At 37.9% G+C, this 24,127-nt stretch overlaps 1 protein-coding gene across 11 annotated transcripts in view; it reads left to right on the top strand.

The window, feature by feature from the left end:
• NRG3 (neuregulin 3) overlaps positions 1 to 24,127 on the top strand; it is a 366,191-nt gene that overhangs the window by 302,410 nt on the left and 39,654 nt on the right. For 2 of the 11 annotated variants that reach the window (XR_014948840.1, XR_014948839.1), the window contains exons 5-7: positions 6,302 to 6,444; positions 6,558 to 6,608; positions 6,695 to 22,564. The exons of 7 other annotated variants lie outside the window; for them this stretch is intronic. Coding sequence is in view for 2 of the 4 variants with exons in the window: in XM_085554948.1 (XP_085411074.1) it covers positions 202 to 383 (182 nt within the window). In the remaining 2 variants the exon portion in view is untranslated. Of the gene's footprint in view, positions 1 to 201; positions 519 to 6,301; positions 6,445 to 6,557; positions 6,609 to 6,694; positions 22,565 to 24,127 lie in introns of those variants that run through there. 2 more of the 11 variants (XM_085554948.1, XM_085554947.1) reach the window with 1 other exon arrangement.

The following is a 24,127-nucleotide window of genomic DNA, read 5'->3' as shown; positions in this document are numbered from 1 at the left end:
GTTTAGCTGAGGGGGCCCTTGAGCACCCTGATGCCACTGCACGGTGGGCTCTGCTGTGAGCACCCAGTTGGACAGGGTGACATCAGTGCTCCCTTTCAGCCTGGGTCATTCTGTGAGTTCTACAGGTTTGGTGTTTCATGTGGGTTTGTATGAAACTGAAAGTAGGGGTGGAAATTAATACAAGTATTTTCATATGCTTAGTTGACAAGAAAGCATTTCACATTGAAGCTTCTGCATCTATTCAAATTTTGCTGAGTCTGCAAGCAGCAATTGTGAGCAATATGAATAAGCATATATATAAAGAGGGTAAGAAACATTCATCTTATCTTTCTCCCTCTCTCTCTTTTTTTTTTTTTTTTTTAATCTTAACACATCTTTTTTAAGACTTGAAATAAAGCCAAGCCCTGAAGCCTTGGCTCAGAGTTGTCTTCTCATATGAGTAGCTTTTTGATTGTCTTATTTAATATTGGAACAGATCCTAATTGTATAGAAATTAATGAAGTTGTATGTCTGTAGAATGGAAATATTATGACAGAAGTCTAAAATGTGACAGAAGTCTAAGGTGTTTTTCTTTGGGCTAGGGAAAAAGCAAGATCGAGATTCAGACATGAAACTGAAATGCTTGAGCTTCTTAAGGACTTAATTTTATTATTTTTTTAGAAGCTACTTGGGAAGAATAAGCAAACACAAAATGGTTACTTGACATGTAGAAAGTAACGAATCTCTGTATACAGAGACATCTGGTGATGGTATACTGACCCCGTTAGGGTCACTAGTGCTGAGCCTTTCCCATGAGTTTACTTCTGTATTGTATAAAATAATCTCAATAATAGGGATAAATATTTTCCACTTAAGAACAAGTGTATGGGGGCATGCAGAGCTTAGCACTGATTCTGTGGGATCCAGAGCATGCTTTATAGTGTTTTCTTTGCATTTGTGAATTCAGATGCTTTAGGAATTCCATTCCCATCATTATATACTGGAAATGTTGCCTTTGAAGTTGCTCTGTTCTTTGAGGAAAATAGCATTATCCTTGAGTAGCATAACGTTGAAGCAGAGGTTCTGGTTTGTTCTGGTCTTTGTTCTTACTAGTGGGTAATGAAGTTAAGGAAGATCTGCGCTTTGTCTTGGAAACATCTTGCAATTAGATGAAGAGTATATGAAGTTTCTATCCCTGCCCTGGCTTGAAAATTGTTTTTGTTGCTTTTTCGTAACTTGTTTTACAAGAGTGAAAGCTATGTAGGCCTGGCTTCCCAGGGAAGGCTGGGCTTTTTCCACGATGAAGGCAGAAGCTCCTGAAGATATGAAATAACCACCTGTGGCACTGCCCTGGTGTGCCCTGAATGATCCATCTGGCTTAGCTGGCATTCTCTGAGGAAAGCAGATGAGCAAGGCCATTTTTTATTTGCCGTACACAGAAGAACCCAGAGTTGCCGGAGGATATGTACATGCCCAATCCTTTTACTGTCCTATTAGACATCTGCTGTCCATGAGTTTGTGTGTCCTTTTGAGCCTGCTGTATCCCTTCCCCCACAAGTTCTGGTGGCAATCAGTTGCAGAGGTCACTTCAGCGTGCATTAGTTTGATATCTCCTGAAACCTACCTTCTGCCAGAGCCTTCAGGCATCCTTACTTCTGACAGGCAACATGGTGTGAGCAGGAGTTATGCATCCAGTTTATTCACCACTCTGACTGCTCTGTTATTCCCCATCACATTCTCACCTTCCCCTGCCCTCTTTTGGATGTTATCTAGTTTATGTTTGGTATGCTTTTGCGCATTCCTGGATATGCCTTGTACCTTATTATCCTTGCTGGCCTTGGTTTGCAGTGTCTGTTTCATCATATGGAGAGCAGAGATAAATGCAGACAGGTTGATGTAGCATGTATGTTTTAAAATACTGCAGGTAAAATGATGAATGTATGCTTCTGATATATGCATGTGTAACTGCTGTTAATTAAATGCAAGTTATGTGTGTGTTAAAGGGACATTATGTCCTTAGAAATGTACGTTTAAGAACTGTGGTCAGTATGGCCAAGCTTTATACAGTTTCTAAGAATATGAACACGATCCATATTGCCTGGTACCTCAAATGAAAACAGTCTTTTTTTGTCAGGGTTTCTGCATTTGCATTCCTCAGCTCTGTCACGGTTTGAACGAAAAATCCACCTACGTCTGTGACAGGGGCCGTGGGCCCCGGAGGGGTCCTAGGCCGAAAGGAAAAAGTTAATTAGGAAAAGAAAACAGTGGCAACAATCTAAGGAGGCACACTTATTTACTAAATACTATATCAAAATACAGGATAACACAATATAATACAATATAATTGAAAATTGAGCTAACGAATCAAGCAAAATAGGAGAGAGAATGAGTCCCGTAACCGAGAGGCCTACTGTGAAATCTAGGCGAGACGGCTGAAGGCTCCCACACACTCCCCTGAACGCCAGAACTTGAAAGACGTCAGTCTGTTCTGCGACCAAGTCCAGGTCCCGTGACCTATCGTGTTGTTCTCTGGGAGATGTAGTCTTCTTCTATAAGTTGCAGATTCAGTAAAATTATTCATGCTTTATATGATGTTATGATGTGGAATACTGATAGCAAAATTACAAAATTATTAAACCATGACAGCTCTCTGGGGGATCTCTTTTGGTAGTGTGCAGCACAAAGGCTGCTTTTTCCTTGCATAAGTCTACAAAGTTCACTTCCTCCCAGCCTGTGCTCCACAGCTGCATGGGTGCACATTTCCGTAGGGCTCCCAGAGCATCTCGCCATTGGTGTTGCAAGCAGTGTCACATACATTTCCAACACATGGGTAAGTAAACATTATCATGATGTTTCTACAATTGAACCGAAAATCTGCTTGCACTGTTTTGTGTCAATTGAAAGCAGTGTGGCTGTTGGTGACGCTTGTGTTGTTCAGTGAGATTGCAACAAAAGGAGGCTGAAAGAAGCAGCTTTTAATGAATGGTAAACCAATGCAATTTGTTGTAGACAGTGTGAGGGGTATCTACAGATTGGTGTCTGTTTCCTTGATTTCACAGCTGAATGATAGTATTGTGGGTTTTTTTTTTGTTGTTGTTGTTATTATGTCTGATGAAAATATTGGTGGTGAAACCGTGTGTCTCTGGGAACCAATAAGGTTGGTAGGGTTCCTTCCGTGTGATGCTGGCTTGGGGAGACTTACCTTGTACATGTGTTTCCCAGCTCCAGAGTAAAATCATTGCTCTAACTCCCAGGCCAAAGAGATGAAGAAGCCAGAGAGTGATCATTAGAAACAAATATTATGGCCTGAGTTGGTCTGCATCCGAGACAAGGAGTCATCAGTTTGACTTGTGGCTTACAGCAGGAATGAGTGGAGTAAGGATGTGCCAAGGGATGAAGTGTGAAAGTGAGTTGTAGAATAACCTGCTGTGATATGAACAAACACGACCACTGTAGCTGAAATGGTATCTGCTGTATCTGAAATACTGTAGCACTTCATCTTATCTCACAGAAGCTTTATCTTTTGTTCTGTAACAGTAGCATGAAATAGATACAGATAAAATAAAATACAAAACTATCTGAGGTGAGTACAACGGGTAGGCTGCTACAATGATGATGGAAATGTAGTCATTATGTTAAATTAAACAGAGCAATAAATTAACCCAGGAACTGGAATATTAGTAGAATTATTCTTTGTATGTCTCCTTGCGTTGACTACTGTGTGGAAGGTGTTTGGGGTTTTTTTGTGTTCTTAATATCAGGGAAGAAAGTGTCTGCTTTGTTTTCACTCTGCTGATTTTCACCCTGTCTTCCTTGTGATAAGATGCTTGCATGCCTAAAACTCTGGGAGCACATGATAAATAGACTCTGGGAGCTTTGGTCATGCATTCTGATTTTTGATAACCACAGAAGATGCTCTGCTGATAAGCAGCAGTATGAACAAGACAGAAAAATAGAACCAAAACTATTTTTACTGTTTAAGAAGAAATAAAAAGGCAGAGTTCATTACTTCCTGCACAGCTCACAAATGTGAGACATCCTCTAAAACTCAACATCTTGTAGCAGCAAACACACAGTGAAAATAAATACCAGTAGATGGCTTTAACTTTGCTTCTTATTTCACAACTCTTATCTGTTATAAAACCTTGTAATGCTCTGTCTTCACTGTAAGAGAAAATGAACATTAATTTGTGTGAGCAAAGAATATATGTATCCTAACATGGTTAAAAACAAGAGTTCAGCTTTCCCTCTGTTCCTTTTCTATTGCATTTATTTATTTTTTAATATAAAGCAGGTTGATCCTTTTATGGTAATGTGGGGCATTGACTGTTTTATGCTTCTGATTTACACATATTCTTTTATTAGATATTGTGGTTACAATCGTCTCCTGGTAATCTCAAAGTGGATTTGTCTGCTGATTGTTTTGTTTTGTTTTTTTTCTTCAAGCATTTAATGTATTTCATTGTGTCCCTGTACTCATTTAATAAATTCACGAAGCTGTAAGAGTACTGAGATGGTATTATTTGCTGTCATTGCTCCTTTAGTCCCTCTGTTACTCTAATCCTGCCCAAGCTTTTCTTTATTTCTGATTTTAGCAAGGGCTTCAGCTTTGAGCCTTTGTATTCCTGTTTAGTTTTTGAAATACCTGCCTCTTTCAAGCAGGCTGCAAAATAACAGCAGTGTTTTGTGACATTAAATGGCTTTGGATCTTCACATGATTATTTTAGCTGGGAGGAGAAGTCATCAACTCTGGAGTAAAGGCCCTCGGAAGAATGAATTGAATAGCAACAGCTGATGTGTGCGCTATGGGATTAGTGGAGAAAGCAGAGGTTCCTCGGGCAGGGGAAGCTCTGCCACTGGTTGTCTCTTCTTAGGAAAGCGTACCTATGAAATGAAAACTAACTGCATCTGGTGAACATGCTGAAGGATCTCATTCAACACCTTGGCTCACATCTTCAGATCTGGTTGGTTTTGTTTCAGCCAGAGGAACAGGTTTATCCTGGAGTGGTTGTGACCTAGCTACCATCTGCAGCTACCACGCCAGTCGCTGTACTGCTTTCTTTCGGTGCAATTTTGCCAATTTACCTACATTTGCTATATCTGAAATGGATTGGGTTGGATTCATTTGTTTTAGAAAGGAAGACTAAGATTTACCCAATGGTTAATTTACATTTACTGTATTGGCCTGTAACACTTTCTGTGCACTTCCCCTATTAAAGTAGTCATTTTTTCAACTGTGTGGGAAAATAATGACAATTTATATTACTTACTCTGAACAAACTTTTTGACTGCTGGAATTTTCTTCTAACTAGCTAACTAACCACTTGTGATGGAACTTAAAGAAACTCTCTGTCTATAGATTTATCCATCTATATGCTGATAACGTAGTAAGCTCACAGCTGTAGAAGAAGCCAGAATTGGTCGTGGTTCCTCTGTTGATCTGGAGCTGGGCTGGGAGGAGGCGGTGGTTGCCTTAAGCACAGCATAGGGCTCTGTGAATTGGGTGTATGCCATTAGTAATGCTATGTGTAACTTTGAGTCTTTCACTCTCCATGCAAGTGTGTGGTCTGCAACTACAGTGTCAAAATGTCATCTGAGGACTAATAACAAGAAATAGTGAAACCTTTAGTAAACAGATATTTAGTACAAGCTTCCAGGTAAGTGGCTGCATAACTCCTGTTGCCGGGTACAAACCAGTTCTGCACAGGGCTGTGCTCCATTGTCACTTCAGAAAAAGGGAACTGTGCGCCAAGACTGGATTTCAACTGAGGATGCCATATCTCATTTGTGTACAGAGGTTTTTGGCTTTATTATGTCAACAATGTATGTAAATTATGCATACATTCTGATTTGTGTCCCCTGGGTTCCTGCATGGCTGGTGTCTCACAAAGGTGAATACTTTTTATCATGAAATATGGGATGGCCCCAGATGAGCAACAGCTGTGTATTTAAATGTGACCTTATATCTAGTTGGTCTCATAACCTTCATTTTGAATATGGTATTTAGGTAAATGCTTTGCTTTGCTTGAACATGTGGGCACCACAAGAGTGTTTTAACTCAATGAGTTGACTTGTAATGTTGGGATTTTACTCTTGGCCTTGCTTGGTCTGTGATGATTTAACCAGCTGTAACCATGTGTAGACAGTGGCTTGTATGTATTGTATGCTTCTTTGTGTTTCTAGTTGAGCAAGCACATGGGAAGAGACTTCATATCATTGAGTACACCATGTATGTGCCTGGGAGAGCTTCGAGTCTGTTGTTACACTTCTAGGATGTGGCTTTTATTAGTTGTTTATTGTGTGTAGTGTTATTTTGCTACAGGAGAAGAGGCTCCAAATGCCAGAGCTGTGCTACGTTTATGCAGCCGCAATGAATCACCGTTACTATATCCTTTGATGCTTTGAGGCGTCTTGTAGGTGTCAAGTCTCATCCAGAAAAAGATGCAAGGATTCAGAAAGTGTAAGGTGAATATCTCAATAAGTGTTCTGTGGCAGTGGTGCACTTGTATATATTGCTGTTGCATAGAGAAATTGATGTTTCTGATGGTGAACTGAATCTTTGTGTCCTCTGTGCCTAGAATGAACAGAGACAGCGTCCTGCCAGCAGTTGCTGGAAGAAAATGAGAAGGGTGAGGAGCTTGGAAAAAATGATAATGCACTATGTGGGGCACTAAATAGTTTGTTTTCATGTATTCCCTTTTCTCTTCTTTTGCAGGAGCTGTATGATATTGACGTGTAAGGATGTACAAAGCCGCTGCCCCTGCTCTGGCTGATTACTTTAATAAAGTTACTTTCATAATAACTGAAAATTGTCTCACAATCCCATTTTCCATCCTCATCAACATTGGTTTACCTCTATTTTGAAACTGACCTGTCTGCGTATCACTGTTTACTTCTGACTATGTAGCTCTGCAATTATATTGGGAACAAGCCTAACCAGCAGAAAAAGAGGGGAAAAAATCATGTGCATGTGTTTATCTTTTATCCTTGATTCTTAACAGAAGTTGTATTAATTGCAGACTGTTGCATGGACATTTACCCATTCAGACTTTTCATCTTTGGTTGGTATAATCAAACACAGTGAAGTGTTTTGATTTAGTACGGATTCAGACTTGTCAAGTATTTAGATTATGTCCTTGTAGTTACTCACTGTGGCTATAGTTATTATATTACTTTCTGAACAATTCTCACATAAAGTAATATGGTAAGTGAATTATGTTCTGCTCCATGCATGGTGTTAGTGAGTAAACTCTATTATGTTGAGTAATTTTGAGCTTCTGTATGGTGGATCTTTTGTATTTCACATTCAAGTACAAAAGGAAAGTAATTGGTAATTGGGGGGGCACAACAGATGTATGCAGCATTCAAGTTTTCAGCAAGATCAACAGAAATTTCAGTCTTTGTCTGACAGTGAAACAAAGAACTACAAATCCACTCAAAATAACAGAATAGGTAAGCAGAATGAATAGTCTAATCAGTTTGTAGAGGAGAAGGGACAGAAGTTGCTTTGTAATTAAAAGCATTAATACTTCTGTTAGTGATTTCCCATTCATTGTTATTAATGACTAGCAGCATTTGTTCCTTTCTGTCATTCAAATGATGGCATTGTCTCCTAAAATCCAAGCTTGTAAGTCACTAAAGGAAGACAGTGAAGCTCACTGCAGGCTTTGCAAGTCTGCCTGCCTAAGCCTGGTCTCTTCTACACAGAGCCTCGCACGGTGTGCTTGCATCCCCGTATGTTCGGCTCTCTTGGATGTGGTGTAGAATTAGCAACAAACTTGAGTTCTGTAAAGATGTAAGTATCTCTGTGTGATCCAGTAAATGTGAAATGCATGCCTAGAAGGACTTCAGGTTTTCTCCGAGTTGGAGCTGACTGAGAATTCTGAGAATAGCAGTGTTGAACTCAGGGTTTTGTCTTGCGATTTCCAGTCAAAATCACATGGAAGCCAGTGGATATTTCAATCTAAGTTCTAAGGCAATGGAAAGCAATATATCAGGTGTGTGACTGCGTACACACCAAAGCGAGCTGCTTCTTTTCACGACTGCCTGCAAATCACCTACAACTGGAGAATAGTTAACTCTCTCAACAGTGTTGAGAAAGCATCTGAGGTAACTGTCCATGTGCAAAGATGGGAGCACCCACACCTTCTTTCTTTCTTAGCTGCCTATTATTTTTTTTTCCTTTCTATGCTTCACCAGCCTTTGCTTTTCCATTAGTTTCAATTTAACTTACTCTACGTACACGCTGTGTTGCTGTTGCAGGAATAACTATGAATCAGTTTGAAGTGGCACAATTCCTCTTTGTTTTAATGGAGAGAGTGGCCTGCACTGAGTTCTATTTGTAGTTAGTTGTAATGTAAGTGATAGAGCATTTGAAAAATAGGTGTTGCAATATGCACTAACTTGCCTAGCTCATAAAATGGGAATGCTGAGAAAATCGATACAGTAGTTACCTAAGCAGCTTTAGAAACACAAAAGAATGTGCTTATAATATACACCAATAGGAATATTAATGAAAACATACCAGCTATTTCTTCCTGTGTTTACTCAGCCCTGCTTTCATTGCTGTTATTTAACCAGCTTAGATTTGCTTTCAGGGTAAGTAAGATTTTCTTTTAATGAGTAATTTTGACATGTTCCTTGTGATCTGTTGTGCTGGATGTGGATCTGGGCAGCCTGGTCTGGTGGTTGGAAACCCTGGTCATGGCAGGGGAGTTGAAACTACATGATCTTTGAGATCCTTTTCAGCCCAAGCCATTCCATGTTTTGGTTTTTAGAGTCAAGTCTATGTACTTCATATAAAGCACTTGAAATATGTACTCTTGACTGATAGGGAAGAACTTTAAGTTGTTTAGCTCTGAGTAGTTATATGCACTGCAGTGCTAGAATTTATTACATCTCATTTAATAACTTGTCTCCGTGAGCACAGCACTGTGATTACAGCTACGTTTCTTGCATGATATGTTATGCTCCTGTACTTTGGGCAGTGCAATCAGGACGTAAACAACAAAGTGTCCACGCTTTATTGCACTCATTTGATGAATGATGAGGACAAAAATCACCAAAACGAGTAGATTTGTTATTTTGGTCTTTTTTTATTTCTTCTAAGTCTTCGTGATGTGCTTTTGTATTTTCTCACCTGATGGGACAGACGTTTTTCAAGGTAAGATAGTACCAGAGCATGTGATTCTTCCAGTTAGTAGTGAGTCTTGACTTGTAATAAGATGTCTGACCGCTAGTGGAGAAAGGCTGAGTGTATATACAAGTCCCATAGACACAGATCAAACTGTTTTAGATTAATTTACTGTGGGTGACTCACAACCGATCTGGAGACAAACAGAGGTGATAGCTGTCTGAACAGCAGTGCTGTTTCTTTGAAGCTAAAATAGCTGTCTTGTATTTTTTCTGGGATTACATATTTTAAGCTGTGTGATCTAAATGGCATACTCAGTATTTTGCTGCCATAGAACCAAGTTATCTCACAGCAATATCAACGGGATGAAGAGACGAATATTTTACTACTTATTAGTGGATTGCTGAATACTGGTGATCTGTGAGCGCTGTGCTGGAAGGGCAGTATCTTATTTCTCAGCATTGGCTCAAAGTTCCTTAATTCACTCGTAACTGGTGTAGCTAGAGGACGTCTGAAAGACAATTGAAATGCAATCTGTGTTATTGATGCTGCTTTTTTCAGCTTTTAGGACAGGTGTTGTTCTGCTAGAGGGGTGAATAATGTATGCTGTTGGCTTGCTGTTTCAAGTGACATTTTCCAATATCTTTTAGGACTTGGTAGCATCCCTGTATCAGCTATTTTCATTGTCTCATTGCCTGAATACCTTTGCGGATTGAATTTAGCATCTGGAGGCCATGAATCAGCTCAGTAATCATCCACTTCAGTCTCCTCATTCATGTGCAGTGGGGATCTAATAGTTCTTGTACAAAGAAAATTCAGAATCACCTTTAAGATTGCGACTGTAATTCTTATTGTGACAAACTGCCTTGAGAGTTTAGGACTGAAATAGGATCTGAATACTTAGCTGCACGTCTTGCCTCTGTCCCTGGATTCTGCTGAGGCTCATTTTTCATCAGAAGCATGCAGCATAAACAAGGGCATACTCTGCTCCTTTTTGGGCACTGTGAAGTATGTGTTGTGGAAGGAGTTCTCTTTTTAATAAGCCCATTCGGTGCCTCTCCAGTCCTCAAAATGTGCTCAATTTTATTGACAGATAGAGGGTTTCTCTATATATTTGTAGTTTCTCCTCTCAATAAACAGAATGAATACATCTGTACATTATTCATTTCACTTGGAATTATTTCCACACAAATGCATCCCACGATGTAATGTTGTTTTCTCTCATTCTGCTGTCCTTATTCTTCTTACTGTATTACAGTGTGTATAGTCATTTCATTTATCCTTTTGTTACCCTTATTGCTTGCTTGGTCTCTTTGATATCTTCATCTTAAGCTTCATTCTTTGGCTGTTGGTATTTTAAAAAATATTGATGAACCTATTGATAGCACAACTGTGCTGATAGATGTGCTTGCTACATTTTCTGCTCTTCAATGGATCTGTCCCTTGCTGTCCTGACTGTTGTATCACACTCTTAAGAGAATTCCTTAATGACCATTTAATCTTTGATGTGTTTTCTTTTTTATTTTGTCGTTATTTGGCACACCTCCGCTGCAGCAATCAATTATTCCCTGATTATTTTGATATTGCTATTACTTGTGCTGATAGTGGTGTCCTTTTTAGTTTAATTGCCCTAGAGATAAAACAGAATCTTCTTTATATCTAATTAAATCTCACATTTTGATTTATTATCTCTGTAGAATTTTTCTGGAACTATGTGTTTCCTGCTGTAACATCTGTATTTTAGATATTAAGTAATTGCTTCCTGGTTTCATTCTCTTATCGGGCCAGAGAGCATTGAGACAGTGGCACAGTGAGATTGCCCAGGGAAGGTGGGGATACCGCATGTCTGGAGGTGTTTGGGTCCTGATAGCGTGGGGCCGTGGGCAGCCTGATCTATTCCTTGATCTAGTGGTTAGCAGCCCTGCCCATGGCAGTCAGTGTGTTTTAACTGGGTGATCTTTAATGTCCCTTTCAAGGTCTTAATTCTCGTAATCCTCCCTTTTTTTGCCCTTCCAACCATGTTTATTTCTGTTATTTTACTACTAGGGAAATTCTATGATATAACAAAAATCTAAAATAAAGCTCTCTCTGCGACTTGGTGGTTATCCTTTGAAAGCAAGTTCTGTAATTAATAAGCTGCAGTAGGTCGTTTTTAGGCTAGATCATCATAACTGAAAAGCGAGGAAGTTATTTTAGCTTTGACATCTTTGCTCACACAGCATAGATTTGTTATCTTGAGAATCTCTCAACTATTATCTGATTTCATATAAATTAGTGCATAGCCAAGAACTGAAGGAATTAACTGGAAGTGGCAAGACAGGCGTAATACAAATAGTATAATTGAGCTTTCTAGTGGACGCAAAAATTAGTTAAAGTAGTTTAATCATCTCGACAACCTGTTTACAGAAATTTTCTATGTAATGTGCTGTGTGAGACAATTCTTTTTTTTTCAGGCACCAATTGTCAATAGAGTAGGATTCGACACTGTTTTATCTGTGCATCTTCAAGATGTTTTGAGTCTGGATTGGAAACTGTTCATTTGGAAAGGGTTTTATCATTACAGGCTCATGTTCCACAAGTCTTAGTAAAACACTGATGAATTTCAGAGGATTCCACCAAAAAGGGTTGTAAAGGTGTTCAAAGCACAGGACCAGCTTTAAGCTAGTGCACGCTATTCCTTAAGTGCTTTCATTGGTGGGCATATTCCTTTGCAATAGCCTGAATCAGAAGCAGAGACATGAAAGGTGGTTTAATGTTCCCAATTGATTCCTTGCCTTAGTATTGAAAATCTGAAAATAGGTTCTTTTTTGGTTTCTCTTATATTGTTTCCTTTTAACTATTTTCTATATTAAATTGCTTTAATTGTATTGTCTATTCCAAATATGCAAATACTTGGAAACGGATGTGTGCTCTGCTGTAACCTAAGAAACAAACAAGAGGGAACATAAAGCGTGTCAAGATGGATAAGAAAACAGGATATAACTTAGCTCAATTAGACTGCTGGTCAGGCTCCCAACATGAGAATATTGCAAGATTCTGGATTGTATTGTATGTAGGGCACTGAAGATGGTGAAGGGTCTAGGAGTGCAAGTTTTATGAGGAGTGGATGATGGAACTGATATTATTTAGTTTGGAGAAGAGGGGTGACTTTGTTGCCCTCTACAACTCCCTGAAAGAAGATTGCAGTGAAGCTGGGTTTGCTAATGCCCTCAAGTTGTGCCAGGGGAGGTTCCAGTGGGACATAAAGAAAAATCTCTTCTCAGAAAGAGTGGTGGTGTGGTGGCACAGGCTGCCCAAGAAGGTAGTGGAGTCACCACCTGTGGGCTGTTTAAGAAACATGGAGATGTGGCGCTGGGAGATGCAGTAAGTGGGCTTGGTGGAGATAGGCTGGCAATTAGGCTAGATGATATCAAAAGTCTTTTCAAACCCTAATGATTCTATGATTCTATCTACTTACTCTTTGCAGCAGGCTCAGTAATGATCAAGCTGAATTGAATGTAGAAGTATGGGTCTTGGCTCATCCAGCTCTAGCTACTTTAAAGATTCTGACATGAGCTAATCATCTGGACTTGCTGGGAAGTGAACAGCACTTACAGATGGCTATCAATACATTTAAGGATAGGCTGGATTGCTGTCTGGACATCTTGGTATAACAAAGCTTTCATACGACTAAAATTCTAATAGAAGAAACATAGCATAATATCACTTTATGAGAGTAGTTTTCAGCAAGGTTGTGATGGAGCTGTCTACTTCTGAAGTTTAGCTTGGAAGGAGATGTGGAGGTACCTGAGGCTGAAGGAATCAGTTGAGGTATTGAGTCATAATTAGGTGTATAAAAATGAAAGATGAACAAGATAAGAACAATAGGTTGATAGAGTGACTCAGTTGTATTACGACTTCCTTATTTTACTACTACTTGGAAGTCTTTAGAAATGAAGTTGTTAAGGAGGGAAGAGTTGACCTACATTTTTATGACTGGCATGGAGGTGTTCTAACATGAGAGAGACTTAGATTAGACACTAAGTGCAAACAGCAGGGCATGTGATACCTGTGGTGGTAACAGACGTGTATTCTCAGGCTGTGTAGATTATCAACTCCTTCAGACTGCCTTTGAAATGAGAAATGATGTATGATGCTAAGAACAGGAAAGAACTGTGCGTGTAAGAGAATTAATGATCTATTTTATTTTTTTAAATTTCTGAATATGAATTGTATAAAGAACATGCCCATGGAAGCGAGCATGTTTGTTATTAGCTTGAGATAAGAAGACATTGGCTGTAAGCTTGAAGTATTGCTAGCACAAGTGAAATAGGTCACGAGGTCAAATTAAAGTGGCTGAAATGTAATGAAATATGGCAGATGCAAATCTTGCCTTTGAAACTACTAAGGTCATCTTATACGTGCTCATTCTGCTGTTCAGTGTTGGTAGTATTTCACAACCCCAGTAACACCTTCGTATTTAACTTATTATTTATTTGCTGGCTTGTTTGCACTGAAGACAGTTTTGTAATCTGTGTCTGGCTTTTGCAACAGATGATGTGGGCAGCTCGGCATTGTACTGATTAAATGAGAAGGTTAATACAACTGTCAGGGAATTATCAGCAGTGGTAGCAGCAGTCCATTATCAAAACTACACTGTAACATAATGAAACGTTTATACTTGGGGAAATATTTCCCCAGTAATTTAAAACAGGTGCGTATACAATGAATGCTGATTTACAGAGGCTGCTGATATTCTTTTATAGAACGCTGTGCAATCAAACAGATCACTAGTTGGATTTTTAACACTGTGTAGTACCTTAGTGCTGTAGATTACCTACTGTAAACATAAGCTTCTAATATGCTTGTATCTATTGTAATGTATTAATTTATGGAGATAAAAGAGCAATAGTGCGAAGGAGTAACCAGATTGAGTTTTTTTCAGTAATAGCATATTTACTAGGATGCTGAAAAAAATAACATCACAAAGAAATAGTGTCTAAACGGAACCACAAGTAAGTGTATAAAATAAATACACTATGCTTTTGTGATGCAGAGTGCAGTGGTGTCCAGTCAATTTGTGAGAAGATACAGTATTGTTGAAATGGGATTTGACACTTACTGCGATCTGTTTAAAAAGTTGAAAGCATTTAGGAGTCAGCATCTTCTGTGATGCCATTTCCCAAAAAATACAACATGCCAATGCAGTGGGTTGCAGCACTGTGTTGCTGTAAAGCAAGTACTTAAGGGTACTGATTTAGAAGTAGCACCTTCTGTGTGGTGATCACTGGTGCAGCTGTTTGTTGAACCTTTTTCAGTAGTAAATGCTTAGCAAGGATTTAGTGTGTGGCTTCCATTGTCTGTAAGGTCTGAAGCACATAGAAGTTTAACTGATATTAAACTGTTGATGATATTGAGACATTTTAGTTTGTTGGTAAGAGTAAGAAACTTATGTAGGATAAGAGAAGTTTGTTCTGTTGTTTGTTAGAAATAACTGATGGTGAAAAAAACTCTGCTGCCTTAAATCGTATCTGACCTGTCAAGCTGAGAAAGTAATAGCACTCAGAGGATGGGTGAAAGGACAGAGTAATCCCCAACACGGCAGAGAGCTGCTAGCTAGCAGTCAGGCTTAATGAAGAGGTGAGCTGGTATAATACCACGGACAAAGAATAAAACAATTGCAAGCAGGTGAGAATTCATTGGAAGATGGCAATAAAGGAATGAGGATCTCTTAACCACTGTTAGATTTGTTTTCTAAAACAAGAAGAGATCAGTCTGTTTTACTATGTTCTTAGATATAAACATGAGGTTTCTTTTCAGCAGTGCAAGGTGGTTGCAGACTGATTTGAAACTATTTATGTACTGAGGAGCAGTCATTTCGGAGTAACATGCTCTGAGTTGCAAGCAACTGAATCATCTCTGAAATTGTTTACAAGCAACTTCAAAAAATCTTCAGCATTTTTTATCTCAGGTACCATAGCAGATTATAACTTACACTTTTAACAAGAATCATTTTCAACAAGTAATTATAGTTCACCTGCATAACCTGACATATGTATATCATTGTACCTGTCAAGAGAGATTACTTTTATGCTGCTGATGAACTGAAAAATAAAATTGGCAAATTATCCATTTTATGAAAATTTCTTAAGGGGCTGAACATAGAGCTATCTTCCTGTACTGAATGGGAAAAATATGAGAGTTAATTCGTAACAGAATCTCAGAGGAATCCGTTCTAAAATCAGAAGTTGCATGAAATAAAATATGTCTCATCAAAAATGAAGTAAAGTTGTTAATGGCAAATTACTGAACTCATGAATTTTTATGTCTCTGGAAATAACTAGAATATCTGTTTAGTGTATTGATTCCTATTCTACTTTCTTGGAATCCCTTATAGTTTTCTGTTTTCCAATTCAACTTCTGTTTTTTTCTAAAGCATTTAGACACACATTTAATCGGTTGCATATTTTCTTTTGTGTTATACACCATTCGAAGAATTACTCTGTCACCATACTAATCTAGTCTACTGGTCCAGTTGTGTATCATAATGACCCACCCTGTTTTGTCCATGAAAAATTAAGGCAGTTTTTGAGAGTACATGTTCCTTTCCTAAACAGCGCTGTTAAAGGTGACTTTTATTTTTTGGATGTCCTGCTTCCTCTATTTCAGTTCAGAAAAGACCCATTTTTTGTTCTTCTGCTATTAGGAAATATTTGTTTTGCTTTTCGTATGATAGTATTTTTGATTAGTGCACATTTTTGTAGGTGTTTTTGTGAGTGAAAACAAACTTGAAACAGCTTTTCTTTTTTTAATTTCCACTGCCTTTTGCATTCTTTCCTGTAGATTTCCAGTATGCCAGGACAAAACTAGATACCCCACAGGGTTTAAGGCTGTTTAAATAAATCAGTATTTACATTATTATTTAATTGGTCTTACCAATTGATAATTATGCTGAACATCTATCAGAAGGCTATGTATGTTTTTAACATACAAGATTATTACTTAATATAGTACAAAGATGTAAAATCAGTCCTCTCTTAAGGGGAAATGTAAACCTAATCGCTATTCTCCATGTCTTCTACAGAAAACAGTTGATACACACATTCCTGACCTGCCTGTTTCCACATCTGCAGGGGAGTGTGCGCTGACCCCAAGCTACTTATCACAGTCATAGTTCTAAGCTGACATTGAATTAGTTTATGTATATGTATATGTATATTATGTATTTTATTTGTATTGTGTATTATATTATGTATATTATGTATATGTATATGTAGAGTATACAGCACATGAGAAAAACTAAGTACTGTAGAAAGTCATTATAATGAGGAGGGAATAGGAGTAGTCATGTATCTACTTACCGCACGTGACCTGTGGGGAATGAAGGAGTGAGGACCACATCTAAAGAAACAAATTCAGGTATGTGCCTTTATTAAGAGTCTTTGTTAAAGGGATGAGATTTGCTTATAGAAGTGTCATGAAACTTCTCTGTAGAGAGTAGTGCTGTAAAATGTAGAACTTGCCTTTAACAGGAAGATTTTACTATTGATGTTGGGAGCTCAATTGGTAAATACTCCTTTCAACAGAGCTTTGCTCATTTACTCCCTTTGAAGACCTGGCTCTCTTATTTTAATTAAAAAGAAGCAGACAAAATCTAATCATGCAGAGCCTTCTCCAGACCTACTGTGGGATTACTGCAGTCGCCTGGAGTTAAATGAATCCTTCATGCTCAGTGTAAAAGAGCTGAGCAACTGCGACATGCGACCAGATCTTCTGCAGTGTTCTCTGAAAGGCAATGTCATGGGAAGAACATCTGAGAAGACTGTGAAAAGGCAGCAGAAGAAGCAATTACAGCATTCATTTTTCCCTTTTATTGTCTGAGTCATGCCAGTTGTTAGTGAGCAACGTTTAATTAAACCGTTATCAACTTAACTTTGGTGTATTTCATAATCTCACCGTGGGCACTGTCTTTTTATTAGGAAAAGGCTTAAGTGACTATGAAATATAATGAAAAGCCATGGAGAAGGGTAGCACACAGCAAAGCTGCTAATCCACTGGAGACCTCTTTGGGAAACTTTCATTTTTCAGTGATACAGCAGAGCTTTGAAAGTTATCGGGACCTTTTATCTTCTATTAGGTTTTCTATGAACCCAGGACATATCTATGCAAAGCACATCCCAGCAAATAACTTCTGAGACTGAAGTGGAAGGACTGCTTTATTACTGCTTTTCCTCAAATGTTTTGTATATACGCAGTTGTTTATTTGCATGTTGCGCTGTGTAGGAGCCTAAGTGGGAGTCAAAGGCATTAAGCACAATATATGTCTAGTCAGCGTCCCAGAACGTTTGTTGTACAAACTGGTAGGTGCTGTTCAGACCACGCGTTTTTGACCCAGCAAACAAACAGATTTGTTTTTTTTTCTCAGCCTCTAACTAAAATAAAATTTCAGGACTGATCCACTCCTGAATGGGCGTAGTGTTTTCCTCTTGGGTTTGTTATTTTTACACAAGAATCTGTTAAACCAATCAGTCAGGAACCAGAATTCCTGATTTTAGCTCCAAGATGCCAACCATATGTAATTCCTACTTATGGTTTCTCTAATGAATTGTTCATTTGCATTATAAATGGAATGCTGTAGTAATACTGCCCTAGCTCTATAAACTGTTGAAAGCCTATTACTGCATGTGAAGAGCATCAAAATCCTTAGAATGCATGTAAAGTCTAGCTGTACCACTCTGCTCTAATTCTTTGATGTGTGTTTCCTTGTCACCCCTATTGTCACTCACAGGATTATTGCTCCTTGGATCAAGGGATTGGAAAGGACTCATGTCACAGCTAATAATCTGCTTCATTCTGAGATATTAACAGGTTGTGAATTTTGTGTAATTAGGCAGCTGTTTTTGTCACGGACGTTGATGTGTGACTCTATTAGTTGCTGCTACTGATCCCTTGGCTTAGAGGACAGCACGCATCAGAATGATGTATCACATTTTCTGCTGCTGGAGCTGTGACATAAAGGTGCGGTTGAAGCTCACATCCCACTCAGCTTCTGGCTTTCAATTGAGATTTAAGGCATTTGTTTAAAATGGAAATCCAGGTTACCATTTGTTTTACTACTATAATGAACAGTTATCTGTACACATCGTACGTACATTGCATGAAGAGTATGGTAAGCATTGAAGATTTAGCTGCCAGTGGAAATGCCGTGGTTTGGTAAATTTCTTTGTGATTAGCCTTCACTTGAAAATGAAGGAAGGGATGCTGAGACTGACCAATCCGACATGACTTGTTCTGTTTTCTGTAACTAGGTCCTGTCTGCTAATGCTGTTAGGTCCATCAAATCAGGCAAATGTCTAATTTCCCAAACAATGCTATGAAAGTTCATCATGGAAATTTATAGATTGTTCAGTACAACCCTATAAACTCTACCCATACATCAGGAGTCAGTTTACATGCATAAATAATGCATCATCACTTCTGGATTCAGTTACTAAGGTTGTATTTCAAGTTCCGCACAGTTGCGCTACTACTTTCTCAAAAGCTTCTCTTTTTCTCCTCTTTTTCCTAAACGTGCATTGGTCTGTACGGGTAATCTGCATAGTTAGAGGGTGTAGAAGCTTGAAAGGATATGAAGAAGTAGTCCACGATCATGTCTAACAGCTGTTACTCAATTGAAATCTTTGGTGTAAAGCAGCCGTCCCTGAGCTATGAGCTGAAATTTCCCTTCATGGTTAATTCCTCCTAACTATCCCAGAAACCAAGGCTTGCCAGACACTGTTACTGGAGGAGATGTTGAGACAAGCATTGTTTTTTATTTCTTTTTTTCTGTACCAAAGAAGACAGTGGATGGGGAGGGAGTAGTTATGTAGCAGGAAGAATTCTCTCAAATTCTGTTCTTTAAAAGCCACAACGTTTTTTGTGGGCACCCCTTCCTCTTCAGTCTCCTTAAACAGAACGACCCTGCTCCCCAGTCTCCAGAGCGTGGGTTTTCTATGGCCCAGTAAATCATCTCTGAGCTGCCTAACAGGGATCCCATAGGATCTCTGTTCTTAAGTTTTTGTGAACTGAATGTTTACCATCTGTTTACTCCTAGGAATTAAATGAAAACAAGTGAAAAATTTCTTCAAATGCTTATAATTTTAGGAAATTTTTGTGCAGGCTCCCAAGCAGTGAATAATTACTGGGATGAACAGTGGATCAGTAGAACTAAGCTCATTTACTTCTTTACATAGTGAAATGTGTGGAGATAATTTTAGTTAATGAACTTGCTCTTTTTTAAATATTGAAAGAGTTATTAAAATAAATAAATAAATAAATACATGTATATATATATAGTGGTTTGAAAGAATGCTCAAAAATAATAGGAATGGGATGCACATCATAACAATTATTGCACTCCATTATGATAAATAAAAACAGTGATGGTAAGAGTTAGCAAGTATTTATTGCACTCCATTATGATAAATAAAAACAATGACGGTAAGAGTATCTCTAAATATTTTTAAAGTATCTCTAAATATTTCTAAAACTTTTCATTGAAATACATGAACAAAAGTTTTACTCTTCGTCTCTTCAATTCCTATGTTGGAATTAGGAGCTCATTTTTATTTATCAGTTAATAGAAATAAAAGTAGTCAATGCAGTGCAAGTGGTCTGCCATGCATTGCGCTGCATGGTAAACCAAGTAAACTGATAAACTGCAGCTCCTAAATAGCTTTGCGTGCTCATTATTGGTAATTACTGAATTACTGGGATTCAATTTGTTCAAAGGTTTTTTCCCCCATTGCTTCACTCCAGGTTGTATGTCTGTACACTTTAATTCTGTGACATGAAAACGGCTTTAGGACTCCGTGGGATGAGCAGCTGGCGTTGATGTCTATCCCTAAAGAGATTTATGAGATAACAGGGTACTTTAGCCACTGGTGTTTTTAACCGGAAGCATGACAGGAACCAGTCATTTTAAGGGCAAAATTTGGATACTCTGTTGAAATATCTAGTAAACAAGAGTTATCAATGACATAAAATTGAAAAGAAAAAGGGATAAACGTGGGCCATTTTAAAATTGTACATCTTGCAATTTGCTTGTGTCCTGAGATTCTTTTTATGTAAAAATGATCCTACTTTGCTGAAAATTGTTTAAAGATTTTTGCATGAATGCTTAAACAGAAAGCTAATTAGAAAGTGATTCCCAGAAGCTTCAGAAATGACTTATTACATTTGAAGTTATTACAACTATTTATTAAACATTGCAGCTTTTTTATTAAACTTTTTTTTTTTTTTTTTTTTTTTAAGCTATGAACAGTAGATTATTACATAGAAATTAGACATTTGGGTTAAGCAGGAATTGATTCAATAATGAGATATTCTTAATGTTTCCCTTAAGAGTGGTACCTTCATGATCTAACAGGTAGAGTTCTTACTGCCTAACCAGATACAGAAATGTATGTGCGTATATTTCATTCTAATTAGTTGAGCTGTTACATTAGTACGCTATATTTGTTTACTAATAAAAAGCAGGTGAGGTTAGAGAAATCTGGGTAAAAGTTTGGGAATTTTAATGGTAGGCCTAGGTTTTGTATAGAAAGGTGGAAATAGGTTTGTGAAGTGCTTCAGTATAGCAAGTTATGTTATTCCTGAAAGAGTTTCATTGCTCCTTGGGGAAATATTATAGCAAGGTGTCTTCTGATTTGTAAACTAGGTAGATAGGATGTTTTAAGATGAGAGCTTTCAGAAGACATTAAAGAGAGTCAGGTTATATTCTCCAGGGTACCTTCAGAACTTATCTTTATTGACACATTGCCCTTAGGGGTATTTATAATTTAGGAGATAAGCATGCATAATGTTAACAAAACAGGACAAGGTACATGAAGGTACCATGTTGTACTGATAAATACCTTTAAAATGCATATGATAGAAAGTTTGGTTTAGAGTTTCTTCAGAAAAAAAAGGAAAAAAAAGAAAGAAAAAAAAACAGAAAAAAGAGCTGGGGTTTTAAAAGCTTACTTATTTCTTTCTTCTAAAGAGAGACATCTGGCATCATCCTTTATTTTGCTTCTACTAAACCCTAGAGGCTTTCCAAAGCAGAAAGCAGGGCAGATGGGAAGAAGTAAAAGTTTAGGCAATCGTTAAAATATTTATTTATTTTTTTCTTATTATTCCTCAATATAAGATGTTGAATTGAGAAATGCCCACTTTTACTACAAGATATTAAACAATTGTTTTGTCTTGCTTATATTGCTGTAACAAAATGTTGCATAAAATTACTGTTAATCTCACTGCTGTTGGAGATCCCTGTACTGTAAACTACAACCCATATAATAGCATAATAATACCACGTTAAATTACAAGGCTACAAAAAATATCATTTAGCTCTCCTTAGTTTGCCAGATAATAAAGTGTAGGCAGTACTGCAGGTTTTCACCTTAAATGTAGAGTGTGATCACATATTCACAGCTTAAGAGTTATGTGAAAAGTGTTGTACTGTAGTACTATGCAATAAGTGTGTGAAACACTGAGTTGGGCTACAGCTTGAAAAGTCTTTTTGCTAAGGAAATATTTTTTTAAGTTAAACAGGTACAGATGTGATTTGCATATGTGATTTATTTTACAAAACACGTCATTTTCACTTCTGGGACAGCAAGAAATGAAATCCTACGTTCCAACAAACCTTATGAGTAAAACTCAATCCAATGTTTCTTCTCTGTCTTCTTCAACACAGAAAGTGAAAACTTATGTCTAGTTTAAGATGGTTACTTGGGAATGCTTATTGGGCATTTGACTTACTCAGAAAATTTGCTTCTTCATTTCTGTATTGAAGGTAAACTTCCATCACTGGCACTTCAGTCACCTGAAGTGTGACATTATTAGCCGTGGTCTCTTCCTGCCAGAGGAGATGAGATTCATAGAAACAAGAGAAGGCAGCTCTATGTATTTTTGTGTATATATGAGACAACCTATGTATATATATATAAGTACAAGGGCTGCTCTAGAAGTAATACTTTCTTGTTACTATGTTGGCCTACAATATCAGAGGCAGTTGGTGGTGGTACGGGAGTAAAGGCTGAACCCTCCCACCAGTACTCCATTATGTTTAGTTGCTACGTGACAGATGGCAGCAGAGGGGCAGTCTGACAGAAACCTGACATGGAAGTGCGTATGAAGCAAAGCTGCAGTGTGAAATTCTTTCATGAGGGACAAGTGGCACCCATTGACATTCACTGACATATGCTGAATGTTTCTGGAGACCAACAATGAGGTGGTATATAAACGTATGTAATGTATGAAACTATTAATGCATAACAGAAAAACAAAAATAAAAGCATGGTGTTTTGCTTGAATTCTGTAGCTCCAACATTTCTCAAAGCTAAGCCAGTTAATCTCCAGGTCATATGCGTGTGTGTGTTATTCAGTGTTTTTTCATTGATAGCAAATTGATTACTTTGTTTCAGGAGTCATTACAATATTGCAGTATTCTGCAGAACACAGTTAAAAAGAAATAAAATGAAGATTATAACCTTTTAATGCAGAAATTACTCAGTATGTGATTTTTGTCACGAGGTGACTAGCAATAAAACACGGAGCAGGAGGTTCAGGTGAGGGCAATTATGCAGTTTATTTAGTGAAAATCCTGGTCAGTGTTATTGAGATGTCATTGCAGAGGACTCAAAAGCCTTCCTCTGAAAATATTTGTAATGAGCTGAAATCTGGCATTTCCTAATAGAAGAGTGATCAAGAATGCTTTGCAAAATTGGGACACATAGCTGGTAGTTTACTTTCTTCTCTCTATTTTCTGAGATCTGTATGTACATTATTGGAACATTTGATCTTCCGTATGAGAATTTAGAATATCTGGAAGTGGATTATTTGTTGAATAACAACTAATTAGGACAAAACAGAAGCAGAAAGCTTACGTCACTTCTGAATGACGAATCTTGTTCCAGCCAATGTGAAGCAACATCATGTTATACACAAACTGATCTCTCTCTAGTTTAACACCAGTGTGACTGTTCTTAGAGTAATTTCCCACTGTTTCTAGCTAGTTTTGTTCTACTCTGTGCTGTTGATGGATTTCCTCCATTAACTCATCTGAAGTATTGCTTAAAAATTTCCAACTCAAATAAGAGCCTTAACAAGGTGAAAATGTATGGAAGGGTATAATCCAAGCTGCAAGTGAGAAGAGATGGGGTTTGAGGAAAGTTGGCCTGTGAGAAAGTAGAGTTTTCTTGAACATTATCCTCAACTATTAATTTATTATTCATCATATTTTATCTTAAAATTTTCCTGTCTCTGTCAGGACTCTTAAAACTCTTAAAAGTTTGTTCTAGTTTGTGTTCTGATCATAGCTGTAAGGTCTGCTAGTCTGAATTAAATTACATTGAAATTTGATCCCTCTAAAGATCATTTTCTCTTAGAACTGTCTTCTATTTAGAGGTATTAGACACGTCTACACTAGCCTGCGGTACACCTGTGTTTTTCAATATACGGTTAGTCTTGTTCAAATGAGCCAAATGTAGATAGTAAAACAAGATACAACCTGGGCTTTATTTACCGGCTTTGAATCTAAAATGCTAAAGTCAGGCTTGAGAAGGAGCTTCATTGTGAGTACAAATGATGTAGCAATCATTGCTCCCATCAGTTGCTGAAGTGCTACTGGCGGACAGGTGTCCTCAGAATGCCTTGGACTGGAGTCTGGCCTGTGAGCTAGCTGTGGAAGAGGCAAGCATACAGCAGTTTCTGATAGCTGAAACACTGTGATGAAAAGAAGTGAAGGACCATAATTCCACATCAGGTGTGTTTCTAGCCTTGGTCAAGAGCTATTAATTCAGTAAATGTTTGAAGTTAATGAACAGACATACCTGGAAGCTTGGCAGTATCTGTTGGGCATCAGGCTTGCCTGGCAACTAGTTTTACTCTATGGATTGACAGGCTGTAGCAATATATCAAATGCTAGCTGCATTAGATTTTTTGGGCAAATAGTTATTTGTTACCTTCTAACTCTTATATTTTCCTCTGAAACATCTACATCTTAATTGAAAC

Source organism: Coturnix japonica, chromosome 8, assembly GCF_054131305.1.
Source record: "Coturnix japonica strain WE chromosome 8, WE-NBRP24, whole genome shotgun sequence".
Lineage (NCBI taxonomy): Eukaryota > Metazoa > Chordata > Aves > Galliformes > Phasianidae > Coturnix > Coturnix japonica.
This window is presented reverse-complemented; position numbering and strand designations above follow the sequence as displayed.